The 14926-nt window shown below is 40.6% G+C and overlaps 1 protein-coding gene across 1 annotated transcript; it reads right to left on the bottom strand.

Moving 5' to 3' along the window:
- Positions 1 to 9476: 9476 nt before the first annotated feature.
- LOC149408245 (uncharacterized) lies at positions 9477 to 10181 on the bottom strand. Its single transcript, XM_089624620.1, has 2 exons — positions 9913 to 10181; positions 9477 to 9834 (listed from the first exon to the last, which is right to left on the bottom strand). The coding sequence occupies exons 1-2, from the start codon at positions 10179 to 10181 to the stop codon at positions 9477 to 9479; spliced, it is 627 nt and encodes a 208-aa protein (XP_089480746.1).
- Between the last annotated feature and the right edge of the window lie 4745 nt (positions 10182 to 14926).

Below are 14926 nucleotides of genomic sequence, written 5' to 3'. Positions count from 1 at the left end.
GCGATTGGAAACTCCCGAGCTTTGAGAAGTATGGAGTTCAAAGATTCGGCATTGTTGGAGGTCATGATGGAGTACCTTTTTCGGTGAAATGTGCGCAAGCCGACTTCTCATGGCCTACCTCCTTCTCAAGGTAGGTTCGGATTCCTGTATCTTCTTCATCAAGCATACCCATAAACCTTTCCCACTCGACGTGTGTGTACGCCTTGGTGGCATCGGAAAATTTCCATGTCGCTTCTTTCGTCAAACCTTTGAATTTATTCCGCACGTTTTTCAGTAGATGGTACATGCAATACCCGTGATCGGATTCTCTGAAAACCTTTCCAATAGCCTGAAGTATTCCTTTGTTCCTATCCGACACAATCACTTGATATTGTCTTTCCCCAATTGCTTTTTTTTTTAATTGTGTTAAGAAGTAAACCCACGACTCTGTAGACTCTGAATCATCAATGCCAAAGGCGAGTGGATAAATCTGTTTGTTTGCATCCATCCCGCACGTAGAAACAGCGTACCTTTGATGTAATTCGTCAGAAAAGTTCTGTCGATGATAATTACTGGACGAAGATACTTCCATCCCCTTTTTCACGCGCTAAGAGACATAAAGAAGTATCTAAAACGGCGGGAACTTACAGTAGTCACAAGGTCGAATGAAGAACCTGGATTGGCCGTCTCCATCATTTACCTCAATGTAGGTAGCCTTGCGAACGATCCATCCTCAGTCCCATATAACGATTCTAAAGCTTTCTCTCTAGCCCTCCTTGCTTTTTCATAATTCATTTGTACTCCGTAATCCTGCTCCATGTGCGCCATGAAGTCTTTAGGCCTACACGGTGATAATGTTGGATCTACGAGTCTGTGTTTCACAACCTCCCCAACCAAATACATGGTCGCCTGAGGATGTTGTGCTTGCCTGTATTGTGCAGCACAAGTGTGCTCAGAGTCAAATCTACAAACATCAGGCACAATAACAAGTTATATGCATGTATACTGTTTTACATATATAAGTTACAAACTGGTAGCTAATTTACATGTCTTAGTGACATTAATGTAACTAATACACAAAATTTAGTAATTACACCATTGACATAGTTACACTACTCTAATTATTTTTGTAGTATTACCTCCTTACATGGAATAATAGTGTTTTCCTCAGTCTAACTGCATGCACGGTCCACTTACAAGAGTCATCACGACAAACCACGTGGAGATACTGTGTAGTAGATGTTCTAACCTTGAATGTAAAATGATTGTTGATTGCATACATGCTCAAATGTTTTTGCAACGTAGCTTTGTTAGCATACAATCCTCCTTTACATACCCTTATGGGAGAATGTATGTCCATCACGTCCAAGAGCGTGGAATCTGATGATGGAATCATTGTCGCTCCTTGAGAAGGCAAAGGACTGCTCGGTTCACCGAGAGCTGGAGGACGGGGCTGGTTCAGTTCACCGGCGGCTAGAGGAGGGGGCTGGCTCGGTTCACCGGCGATAGGAGAATGGGGCTGGCTCGGTTCACCGGTGGCTGGAGGAAGGGGCTGGCTCGTTTCATCGGCGGCTGGAGGAGGATCACTCTCACTTGTGTCAGATATGTTTCCGTCGATGTGGATATCAGATTGTTCACCGGCTGGCAGAGGGGACTCTTCAGAGATGTTGTCGGGGATATAAGAATCACGTTTCATAACAGGCGGCAAGAGAGCTGCTCTTGGATCTGCAGTTCCCGGAAAACCACTCTCTCCGGTGTTCGGAGTGGAACCAACATGCGCATAAAGTCTTCAATGAATCAAGATCCAAAACCAGAGACATTAATCATGTATTAGGTTTCTCTTTCCGAATATGTAAATAACATGCCAAACTAATGTCGGAGTCAATTACTATTGGTTTTACCGCTCCTTCTATTTCGTATTTCACACTCAGAACCTTATGACTGTTTTGATTTAACTTTCCCCCGGAACACGTGAATAGAACTTTTGTCAAATCTTCATACTTGGTCGTCAGAGGTATGAGAGCCGCATACGAAACACCAGCCTGATAATGATCATCTCTGAGCCACTCACCTCTATGCTTGACGTACGTGAATATATCTCCTTTCATAGCCGCTGCAAAATTATTAGTTACAGAAAATTACACTCCTTTCATAACAGTGTGGCGTGTTAGTTACGTGTACGTAACTAAAAAAGAAAACTAGAGGAATTAGTTACAGAAACATAACTAAACATAAAAAATACATTTCTTAGTGACTTATTTGTAACTAAACTAAGTAACGTTTAATATTGTTTTTTGGCATGTCAATCTGGGTTTCAGATTTTTTTTATCAACAAAATCTGAGACTAACCTGTATTGAATTGGTTGATGCAGATCTGGGCCCGAAATTTACAGGGATTGGAAAATTTCTTCACAGCGGTTTTATTCACACAGAGACATCGGCGAGAAAGGTGGGACAGCGGCGGGAATGACTGAGGCTGAAACTGGGATCGGAAGTGAATTTTTTTTTTTTTGGGTTAGCAGAAGAGAGCCGAAGATGATGACGAAGAGGGCTGGGTTCGGTGGGTTCGGTTGAAGGCTTAAGAGGCTGGGTTCGGTTGAAGAGAGAAGAGAAAATAGGGGTTAGGTATATAAGGTGGTACAACTTTGTAATTACGGATTTAAATAGAAGTTAAAATGGGTAATTTTTTTCTCCTCTCTCAGTTCTCCAAGTTTATCTCTCATTTGACTACTCCTAGATGTGCTATTTTTTAGAAAAAGATAGTTATGTGTCCAAACACCATAATTTACTCCTAGTTATGTCAATCCCCCATATTTTTATTACAAATCTTATCAGGATTGAAAGTTGCTATGATAATTCTCATTATAACACATATTGATGCTCGCGATATTGGCTTGGTTAGTCATGGCATTTTTGCTTATATCTTCACTGAAATCTGTTGCATGTTCTGATAATTTTGTTGTTGGGCTAAACTCATAAATATTTCATTTGCTTAGCACATTAAAACTGGGCACATTTGGCTCAAAATGAAAAATGGAATGCGAATGAGAATTACAAACGAATTGAAATAAAAAGTTATTCACATGTATGATATATCTTTCTAATCAATTAAAACACCATGAAATAAATTAATAAACGTTAAAAATACCTGTAGTTTCTGAACAAAAAAAAGAAAAAGAAAAGGTTATTGATACACACAGTAACATTTTAACAGCCATTAATTTCAAATTGGATTTTGCTCCATGAAAACATAACCTAGAAATAGTGTTCATACTCTAGTGGAAAAATCGATGGTCAGACTAAATCAAACAAACGATTTAATGGAATGAGAGATGTTCTTGGTCGCGGCAACACATGACTGATAGGAAGTCATTGATGACCGATAACAATTTGTAGTTTGAGGAAGTTAAAAAAGACGCGAGGATAATTTCGTAAAAATACATAATTATAATATGTTGATGTCAGAAAATAGATACAACAATTGTCTCGATGATTACACGATGAATACCAAATAGGTTTCATATTCTATCTAATGTAAAGACATGATTATTCTTATATAGACCATCCAACCTTTCTTGTTATGGTCTTGTGCTTTTTATAGCCGTGAGTCAGGTGTGAACGTGAGTTAATCAGATCCATGTCTTGAGCGGTTATTTTATAACTGCTCTAATCATGCAATGTAACCATGTTGATAACTGTTTGTGGGTTATCTGGACCATTATTAATGCTTACGTGGCCATTGTAAGCTTTAGTTCGACTAGTCTTTATTATATCGAGACCTTCTCCTACTTTTACAATTCTGCTGGTTGGTATTCGAAGCTCAACTTATGCTTCTGATTGTTCCTCACGTTTAGACACCTCAAACTGTATTTTGTTCAGTGTTAAATTGCTTTTTGGAGTTAGTAAATTCTGATCATAACACTGCCCTCCAGATTCTTACTATTTTTAGATTTCATGCTTAAATAATTGGATGATCGGAGTCATCCATGATTCCCTCTCTTCAATCATCTGGACATCGCTTTGTAGATGCTCAACATTTCGATGTCGATGATTGGTTGTTCCTCTCTTCCTTCGGCCTGCCTGGAACCGAGCTTAGCTAGGATGTCCGCCTTAGTGTTTGCCTCTTGATTGATTTGCTTGAACTCTACATGTTGCAATGCTTTCGCCAAAGCTCTTGCTGTACTGGCGTACTGCATCATGCTTTTCCCCCCTCACCCAGTATTCATTCGTTATTTGATTAATAACCAATTGAGAATATGAGCACACAATACTTTCTTTATATTATAGAATTCGGTTATCTTTAGCCCATTAATTACAGCTTCATATTTGGCTTCATTGTTAGAAGCCTTAAATTTGAATTGTAAGGAAATGCTTAGTTGATAGCCATCTGGGGCTGACTAGACCATTCCTGCTCCCGAACCGTGGATTTTGGCTGCTCCATCAAAGTACAATTCCCAGATCGGTGGCTCGATTGGTCGGCATGTGAATTCTGGTAAAATATCTATAACCGCTTGTCCTTTGATGGTTGGGTTGATAGTTGATGTCGTATTGAGTGAGCTCGATCGACCATTTCATGAACCGAACGGAGACATCAGGCTTTTGCAAGACTTGTTGAAGTGGGAAATTCGTTAACAATGTGACTGGATGAGCTAAAAAGTAGTGGCGAAGCTTTCTTGATGTTGCCACAAAAACTAACGACAATTTTTCTAATTTGAGATATCGCGTTTCGGCATCCTCTATTCAACGAATCGTGTAGTACACAATGAGTTGAATGGATCCTTCGTTCTTGATTAACACCAAACTTACAGCGTGCTCGGACACTGCAAGATATATGTCAAGTGGCTCCCCTTGTTGAACTTTCATCATTTGGGGCGGCCAACTTAGGTATTACTTTAATATTTGAAAATCCTCGTTGCACTATTTTGTACATTCGAAATCTTTGGATCCTCTCAGATTATCGAAAAAATGGACGCTTTTATCGGTTAATCGTGAGATGAATCTCCCTAAAGCTGTGATCGAGCAGGTCAACTTTTGCACTTTTTAGATGTTTCTCTTCTGGTCGGTTTCATGTTGAGTAATGCTGCCTGGAATTTGCTCAGATTGGCTTCTATGCCTTTTTCGTTGACAATAAAATTGAGGAATTTTCCTATAGAAACACCAAATGTACATTTCAAAGGATTAGTTTCATTCTAAACTGTCTCAAAATATCGAAAGCAGTTGCAAGATTTAAAACATGTTCAGAGGCAAGTCAACTTTTGACTAGCAAGTTGTCGATATAAGTTTCCATGGTGGTACCCAATTTATCGGCGAACATTAAATTCACCAATCGTTGATAGGTTGCACCTGCATTTTTTTAAGCCAAACGACATGAGTGTATAAAAGTACAATCCACGATCGTTGAGAAATGTAGTAATGTCTTCGTCACCAATCGACGGAGCGCGCCACGCACACTATGCAGAGTAGATAGGTGCGATGTGCCAAAGTAGGGTGCGCCACGCCTTGTGCTAGACATAACCGCACGTGACGCACGGCTAGATAGTGTGAGCCACGACTGGTGCAGTGCTGACGGGCGCGGTGTGCAAGGAGATGGCGCACCACACCATTCGTTTGACTTGGACACGCTGCACGTCGCGTTGGGTTCCTTCGGAGTCTTGTTCGAATATGTTCTCAACGAGATTTCCTTTGACGATATTTTGTGCTAGAACCTAAGGGAACTGATTGCTCACATGGGAGGAGCACCATGCTCGCTGGAGCACAGGCGCACGTGGGAATGAGCAGACTGGCACGCGTGTGATGATTGGCGTGGCCCGCCTGTCTCGTAGAGCGGCACGAGGTCTCGTGGTGTGTGATGTTGAGGCGTGTGTGCGCCGATAAGGGTTGGGTCCATTTTGGATGGGCTTCGTAGGCCCAAGTTGGGATTTTTCGCAGAATGGCCCAATGAGCTTTTAAAGTGGAATTCGTCGCAAACCGCGACGAATTTTTTTGATAATGTCCGACAATAAATGTATATTTTGTTATTATTACGTGCGCAATTATGTGTATATCGATTTGGTATTTTATTCTTATTTACCAAAGTCAGAGATGCAAAAGAGTTGGTTATCAAGATGTTTGGATATTCTAAAATATTACTTAATTTGTGTATTTTGCACAAATTTACACAGTGGTATATAATACAGTATATGTCATTTAAGGGTTCAAGATCTCCCAAAATATTGATCTATACGTAATTACAGGACCCGATCTCCATTTAAAACATTTCAACAAAATAATTTCAAGAACTGAATCGAGCTTGAGGAAATTTGGGGAAAACTTTCAGAGAGAAATTGAGACGAGGAAGAAAAACTAAAGTTCTCATTAATTTGAAAAAAGAAAAGTACAAACATATATGCAAACAAAACAACGGTACCAAAACAAAAGACTAAACGACCCCTTACTTACATAAGTTAAGTAAGGGTAAAATAGTAAAATATTAAATCTAACAAGAGCTCATAAAACGCTGATAACATTCAATACAGTGAGTTGCCGTATGAATGAAGCAACTAAGCTAGACTACATATACCAATCAAACTCCTAAAGTGAGTAACATCATCTAGGAGAACACCATCTTTAGAGTTCAAAATTACATGTGGACTCATAGGTGTAGAAACAGGTTTAGAATCTAGGAACCCATAGTCTTCAAGAATTTGTAAAGCATACTGCATTTGATTCACAACAATCCCAACAGTGGATCTACCTATCTCCAGTCCAAGGAAAAAGTTTAAGGGACCTAGGTCTTTAAGTTTGAATTTGGACTGAAGATAAGTCTTTACTGAGTCTATGACCTTCTGATTAGGACCTAAAACAATTATATCATCTACATAAAGGAGGATGAGAACAAAATCATTTCTAGAACCACGAGTAAACAAAGAGTAATCGGATTTAGACTGTGTAAAACCATAACCTTATATAGCATGTGTGAATGTGATGTTCCACTGTCGAGAGGCTTGTTTCAAACCATATATCGACTTGTGCAACTTGCAGACACGCTTTCCTTCACCTTTTATTTGCTCCCCCTGTTTCCCATAACCCATAGGTAAGTCCATATAGACTTCCTCAAACAAGTCACCATTCAGGAAAGCATTATTAATATCTAACTGAGCCAAAATCCAATTTTGTGAAGCAGCTAGAGCTAATAAGACTTTAACAGTAGTAAGTTTAGCAACATGAGAAAAGGTATCAATGAAATCTACTCCCTGTCTTTGATTATACCCTTTGGCCACTAATCTTGCTTTGTGCCTTGATAGTGTACCATCAGAGTTGTATTTGTTTGTGTAGATCCATCTACATCTAATGCTTTTCTTTGTTGGTGGCAGAGTAACAACAAACCAGGTATGATTGTCCTCCATAGCTTTTAATTCTTCAGACATTGCCTGCTGCCAATGCTTATGCTTACAAGCTTGGTGATAATACTGAGGTTCATAATTATCTGAGATAGAGAGTACATAGTTCTGAAAATTATGTGACAAAGAATCATAGCAACAAACATTAGAAATATGATGAGGAGAAGGGGCTTTAACACCTGGAATTGCTCTCACAATGCTACAATGGTAGTCTTTGAGTTTAGTTGGAGGCATTCTTGGTCTGTCTGATCTCCTCACATGTTCAATAGTCTAATAATCTTGATCCATATTCACATGTTCAGGGTCAGTGCTTTCAAGAGAAACACCTGCATTTTCTGATGCTGGTTGTGGTACCTGCTTTTCAAGGGTCTTAGTAACAACATATTCATTATCAGAGTGTTCTATGACAGCAGGCATTGGTAGAACAATATTTGGAAAAGGATCAATAATCATATTTTTCACTTGTTCATGATGAAAAGGAAAAAACCAACTCATGGAAAACAACAACACGAGATACAAATATTTCTTTAGACTGAAGGTCAAGCAACTTGTATCCCTTAATCCGAGGTGGATAACCCACAAAAACACACTTTCTTGCTCTTGGCATGAACTTAGTTCTATGTCCCTGCAAAGTGGAAGCAAAAACAAGACAGCCAAAAACCCTCATGAAGTGATAATCAACATCTTTATCAAATAAAATGTTAAAAGGACATTTATTTGACAGTAAGGGAGTTGGAATCCTGTTGATGAGATACACAGCAGTCAAGATACACTCTGACCAATATTCAATGGGAATTTGTGCCTGAAAGTACAAAGATCTTGAGACATTGAGGATATGTTGATGCTTGCGCTCCACTACAGAGTTTTGTTGAGGAGTTTCAACGCAAGAGTATTGGTGAAGAATCCCATATTGAGCAAAGTAATCTGCAAAAACTAGCTCCTTGGCATTATCGGATCTAAAATGTTTGATAGTGCAAGAAAATTGATTTTTGACCATGGCACAAAATTTAGGAATCAAATGATGAACATCAGTTTTATTTCTCATGAGATATACCCAGCAAAACCTACTACAATCATCAACAAGAGTTAAAAAGAACCTAAAACCTAAATGTGAGGTCACAGAATATGGACCCCATACATCACAGTGGATAAGATCAAAGGTCTTTTTAGACATGTGATTGTTAGAGGTAAAGGCAATCTACGTTGCTTAGCTAAGGGACATATGTGACAAGGATAATTTTTATTTGAAGAGGTATAAGAAAGCTTAGATTTGAGGGAATCTAATCTCTTGTAGGAGAGGTGTCCGAGCCTATTGTGCCAAGTCTGAGCAGTGATGTTGTTGACATGTGTAGCTTGACTACTTTTCAGCACATAAAGCCCTTCATGTTCCTCACCCTTGCCAATCATCCTCTTCATTAACATATCCTGTATAGTGAAGGAATCATGTGTAAAGGACACCATCACAGATTAATCTAATGCCAAAGTATGTATTGAAATCAAATTGAATTTGAAATAAGGGATGAATAAAACATCTTTGAGCATTAGATCATTATTGATTATGATATTTCCATAATAATACACAGGTATAACAGTGTGATTAGGTAGAGTAACCGTAGAATTCTTCAAGGTTTTCATGTTAGCAAAAAGAGATTTATTTGTACAAACATGCCTTGTAGCACCCGAATCAATGATCCAATTAAGATTAGAGTGAGCAATACAACCTGAACTACTATTTAAACAGTAAGAACTTGTGTGAAAAGACGTCATGTTGATGTCAATATGACCTTCTTGTGGTGCTGGAGAGGTGATTTGATTTGACAGCATGCTGATGATCTGGTGGATTTGATCATTCGTCAGATTTGCTATAGAGTTTCCACCCGATTCTTTCTTTCCATCAATTGTGCTCTCAGCAATGTTAGTCTGGTTCTTTCTCTTGGGTTTGTATCCTGGTGGAAATCCATGGAGCTTGTAGCACTTGTCCACAGTGTGGTTTGTCATTTTGCAGTGTGTGCAGTAGAGACGCTCCTTCTTGTTGTTGGATTTCTTCTGATCATTGATAGCCATAGCAACAGCATTTGATTGATCTTGCTGAGCGAGGTTGTTGTGGCTCATTGATCTCTACTTCTCATCTTGGCAAACCATTGAGAAGACCTTGTTGATAGGCGGCAGAGGGTCTAGGAGAAGGATCTGACCACGAACTGTGTTGAAAGAGTCATTCAATCCCATCAAGAACTTCATGACGTATTCATTTTGCATGAAATTGAGAAGTTCTTTGGATCCTCCGCACGAGCAAACACATGGTGGCCTATAAACGCTCAGTTCTTCCCAGAGAGTCTTGAGTTTCGTATAGTATACGCCAACTATTTTCTGGTCTTGAACGAGATTCATGATTTCCCGTCTGAGTTCAAAGATCCTAGGACCATTACTCTGCTCATACCTCTCTTGGAGATCCTTCCAGATGTCTGTCGCTGAATCGCTGATGACAATACTCGAAGCTATTTCTTTGGTACATCAATTGAGGATCCAGCTAATGACGATGTTGTTGTTTCTTTGCCAGGCGTTGAGAAAATCGAGATTTGATCCATCTGGTTTTTCAATCGAGCCATCGATGAATCCAAGTTTGTTCTTGATCGAGAGCGCCATCTTCATTGATCTGCTCCAAGAATGGTAATTCTCTCCATTCATCGGTTGAGTAACCAAGATCATCCCCGAAGAATCTGAATGATGCAGAAAATACAGATCAATAACCTCATCGATCGAGGTTTTCCGTGAAGCGTTTCCAATCGCCGATAGCTCTCTGGTCAAAGATTCTTCAGTCGACATTGTCGAATTTGAGTGAAGAAATCAAAGAGAAAGGAAGAGGATGCACAGAAATTCCGATCAGTCTCAGAGAAGCGAAAGTCGCTCTGATACTATTTCAAGAACTGAATCGAGCTTGAGGAAATTTGGGGAAAAATTTCAGAGAGAAATTGAGACGAGGAAGAAAAACTAAAGTTCTCATTAATTTGAAAAAAGAAAAGTACAAACATATATGCGAACAAAACAACGGTAGCAAAACAAAAGACTAAAAGACCCCTTACTTACATAAGTTAAGTAAGGGTAAAACAGTAAAATATTAAATCTAACAAGAGCTCATAAAACGCTGATAACATTCAATACAACGAGTTGCCGTATGAATGAAGCAACTAAGCTAGACTACATACAAAAGCCCCGCCCCTGAATTCTAATAAATAAGGGCATTTACCATTGGATATATCAAAGCTTATCCATTTGTAACGCATGATCCAAAGTTATAGTAAAATGATACTTAAATATATATTATATAGAAAAAGAACAAAAAACACCACGCAGGAACTCCTATCCGCAACGAGTAATTAACATGATAGGTAATAAATAGGTCTATATCTCCTGAAATATTGCTGAAATTGGGTATTTTGGACCAAGTTACTCAGTCTGGTATATGCAGTAGGAATCTCCCATTTAAAACATTTCAACAAAATAAGTGTATTTACATGTTGGATATAAAAACTTATCCATTCATCAGATTATGTAACGTAAAATCATTTATGATAAATTGACAGAAATATAAATTGAAAAAACTATAACGCGGGAACTCCTATTCGCAACTAGTATAAATAGACGTTTGAGTATGACTTGTTTGTTGCACAACACTTTGAAAGTCATATAGATCATCACAAACACACACGTGCTAGAGAATTATTGATTCACAAAGTCAAAACACTATGAAGAAAGTTTCTCTGAACATGGCTTCCGCTGCATTGTTTCTACTTATCATTGCTTGTCAGTCTGTCTATTCTCAATGTTTTTCTCACCTTTTCATTAAATTGATTCATGAACGCACCATATTCTCTCTTCTAACACACCACGTATAAAGATATAATTACACACATTTCAGTGATTGTGAACCTTTATTTTAATCATCATTGGTTTTGACACTACACACAGGTGCGGAAATATCGCTGATGACGTCAACCGTAGAGGCGCTGCGCTGTAGAGAGACTCGGATTGTAAGAGACAGAAGTGCATTGATGCGCCGTCTAAAACTTTTTGTCTGAATGGAAATTGCAAATGCCCTGATCCTCCGGCGATTACCATCACCGGATCAAGAAAGATTAACCCGTCCACCAATAATTGAGGATGATTTACACTTTTATGTTTGAAGATTGTCTTATGCTTGAGTCTGCAATCAAATAGTTGTAAGAGACCGAAATTTGATGAATAAAAATAATTATTTAAGCTAGACATCCCATGTCCTAAACACTTTTCCTGAATCGAACCTCCGAAACTTAGTTACGCTTTTTCTTATATATAGCCTGTTCGAACAGGCTGTTTGATCAAATATCATTACATTATCAAAAGTTTTCTCATTCATCAATATCGCAACATTATCTCTTCTATAGCAAATATTTCCCACGTGAGGACCATGGGGGAAATATCTCCCCTTGAACTTTATAAAACTATGACCTTAACCATAAATATTTCCATTGAATTATTTTCTTAAATTTTCCCCCTTGGATGCAATTCCTGGCTTTGCTACTGGTCGAGCATACCTAAAATATGTTGAACATAAGCCTAGTCACATAAATGCCACACAAAAACAGTCACACATCATCTTTGCCCGACAGAATTCGTGGATCTTCTTCCAGGATAAAATTGTTGGTTTCAAATTCTGAAAACTTGCTGGGGAATTTGATCGAGCACCTTATGTGCACAAAAGAAAAACGCATAGAGCAAAGGAAGCTGTGGGAGTTTTTTACTCTGATGATTTTTTATTCTCAAGTGAAGAGAAGAAATACAAGGCTGGATGTATCAAAACAGCTTCAACAACAACACCTATTTATAGTAAATAAAAATAACGTAAACATAAATTGCAATACATAATGTAACCATTAAAACCTCTTTTACTCCCAAAAAAACTACTCCATAGTCATTATTGAAAGCTCCATAACGTATCTCAGCTCACGTTCAAAGTGCTAGACCAAGTCAGGCTTATTCTCACAATCTCCCCCGTAAGCTTGACTTGGTTCGAGGTTTTTCACGCCGAGCAGCTCCCGCATCTCTGCAAACTTGACTCTTGCTATGGCCTTGGTAAGAATATCCGCATGTTGCTCTTTAGTGCTTACGAACTCCACCACAATCTGTCGGTTCTCGACACACTCGCGAATGAAATGGAAGCGAGTGTCGATGTGCTTGCTGCGTCCATGAAACACCGGGTTCTTGATCAGTGCGATTGCAGACTTGTTGTCGACGTAGAGAGTTACCGGCTTTTGGCTCGCATCCGCTCACCTCGCTCAAAAGACTTCTCAGTCACAGTGCTTGGCACGATGGTGCAGTGGCTGTCATGAACTCTGCCTCACAGGATGATAGAGCAACGGTTCGCTGCTTCTTGGATTGCCAAGTGATCAGATTCCCGTTGAGATAAAAAGCCATCCCTCCGGTACTCTTTCTGTCATCTATGTCACCAGCTAGATGGCTGTCAGTGAAACCGACAAGTTCTTCAGCTCCTCTTCCTCTTTTGTATTGAATCCCGTAGCTCGTTGTTCCCTTCACGTAGCGGATAATGTGTTTCACCGCTTGTTGGTGTAGAGTAGTAGGCTGCTCCATGTAACGACTCACAATGCCAACTGCATATGAGATATCGGGTCGAGTGTGCGTCAAGTACCTGAGACACCCGATCACACGCCTATACTCCGTCGGATCCACTAAGTTTCCGTCCGCATCCTTTCCGAGCTGCAGCTTTGCTTCCATCGGATACTTGCTCGGGTTGCAATCTGCCATCGCGAACTGTTTCAACACCTTCTTCGCATAAGTCGCTTGCGTTACCTCGATGCAATCTTTCTTCTGGTCCACCTCGATACCGAGGTAGTACGAGAGCAGCCCGAGATCACTCATCTCGAACTCCTTCATCATCTGCTTTCTGAACTCCTCAACGCCCTTGATGCTTGATCCCATCACGATCAAGTCATCGACATATACGCCAACGATGAGTACTTCTTCTTCATGGTTCCTTGTGTACACAGCCTGCTCTTGAGCACATTTCACGAAGCCGAGACTCATCATTCTCTTGTTGAGGCAAGTGTTCCACGCCCTTGGTGCTTGACGTAGTCCGTAGGGAGCCTTGGATAGCTTGTACACCTTGTGCTCTTTATTCTTGATGATGAAGCCTTCAGGTTGAGCGACGTAGACTTCTTCTTCGATGCCACCGTTGAGAAATGCTGATTTGACATCCAAGTGATGGATCTTCCATCCACGGTGAGCTGCGAGAGCTAGAATCATCCTGACGGTATCGAGTCTCGCCACCGGTGCAAAGGTCTCCTCGAAGTCAACTCCTTGCTTCTACACGTAGCCTTTCGCTATCAATCTCGCTTTGTGCTTGAGGATGTTGCCTTCGCTGTCTCTTTTCAACTTGAAAACCCACTTCAACCCGATGGTCTTGTGACCGGGTGGCAAGTCGATGAGCTCCCATGTCTTGTTCTTCTCGATGGACTCGAGCTCTTTCTTCATGGCCTCATTCCACGCCTCTTCGGTTGCCGCCTCGTGATATGTTGTTGGCTCGTCGGTGGTGAGCCACAACAATTCATCAAGATCCATATCTACTAATGGTGCCTCCGCATAGACATCGGTGAGGGAACGGAGTTTGATGGGGCCATCTTCGGTTGTGGACCCACCTGAGCTCTCTTGTTGACGAGGAGAGTTCGGTGTAGCTGTTGCGTTCTCCAACTCCGTTACGTCGTCGTCATCTCGTAGGATTCCAAACTCCACAGAATTTTGTACGAGCTCATTGTTGTCGTTGCACCACTCCCACTTCTTCTCCTCCTCGAACACGGCATCTCTGCTCACACGGATTTTCCCGCAAGTTGGATCAAGAAACCTGTGTGCCTTGCTTCCGTCTTCGACACCGAGGTACACCATGGCTTGACTTCGATCATCGAGCTTCTTGAGATGTGGTCCCGCAGTCTTCACATGTGTGGTACACCCAAACACTCTCAAGTGCTCCAGATGAGGTCGCTTACCGGTCCATGCCTGGTAAGGGGTGCAATCTCCTAGCACCTTTGTCGGCAAGCGGTTCAAGAGATAAACCGCATGTCACACCGCCTCTCCCCAGAGGTTTGTCGGTACTTGCATGCTCTTGAGTAGGCTCCTCGCAGTACCCATCACGGTACGATTTCTTCTCTCCGCCACGCCGTTTTGCTGTGGAGTGTACGGTGCCGTGAGGTGACGTTCGACTCCTTCCTCTTTGCAAAACTCCGCAAATTTCTGTGATGTGTATTCTCCACCTCGATCAGTTCGCAAAGTCTTCAGCTTGTGCACGGACTTGTTCTCCACGAGCCTCTTGAACTTCTTGAATGCTACAAACGCTTCTCCTTTTTCTCTGAGCATGTACACCCACATCCAGCGACTATAATCATCAACAAGTAGAAGAAAATACTTGTTACCAGCGAGTGATGGCGGAGTGATCGGACCACACAGATCCGCGTACACAAGCTGTAGAGGATGCTTGGCTCGAAAGTTGGCTTGGGCAGGAAATGGAAGCCTTGTTTGCTTTG

The sequence above is a fragment of the Urtica dioica genome, chromosome 1 (genome assembly GCF_054948205.1).
Source record: "Urtica dioica subsp. dioica isolate 48M chromosome 1, U.dioica_male_clone48M_v1_H2, whole genome shotgun sequence".
NCBI classification, from domain to species: Eukaryota; Viridiplantae; Streptophyta; class Magnoliopsida; order Rosales; family Urticaceae; genus Urtica; species Urtica dioica.
Note: the sequence above shows the minus strand (reverse complement) of the source record. Positions and strands in the feature narration are given on the sequence as shown.

Excerpts from the sequence above, each read along its gene's own strand:
- LOC149408245 (XM_089624620.1), bottom strand. The coding sequence starts at position 10,181 with ATGTCGACTGAAGAATCTTTGACCAGAGAGCTATCGGCGATTGGAAAC. Across the intron at positions 9,835-9,912 it reads CTCGATTTTCTCAACGCCTG|CGATTCAGCGACAGACATCT; the intron begins GCAAAGAAACAA and ends TATTGTCATCAG.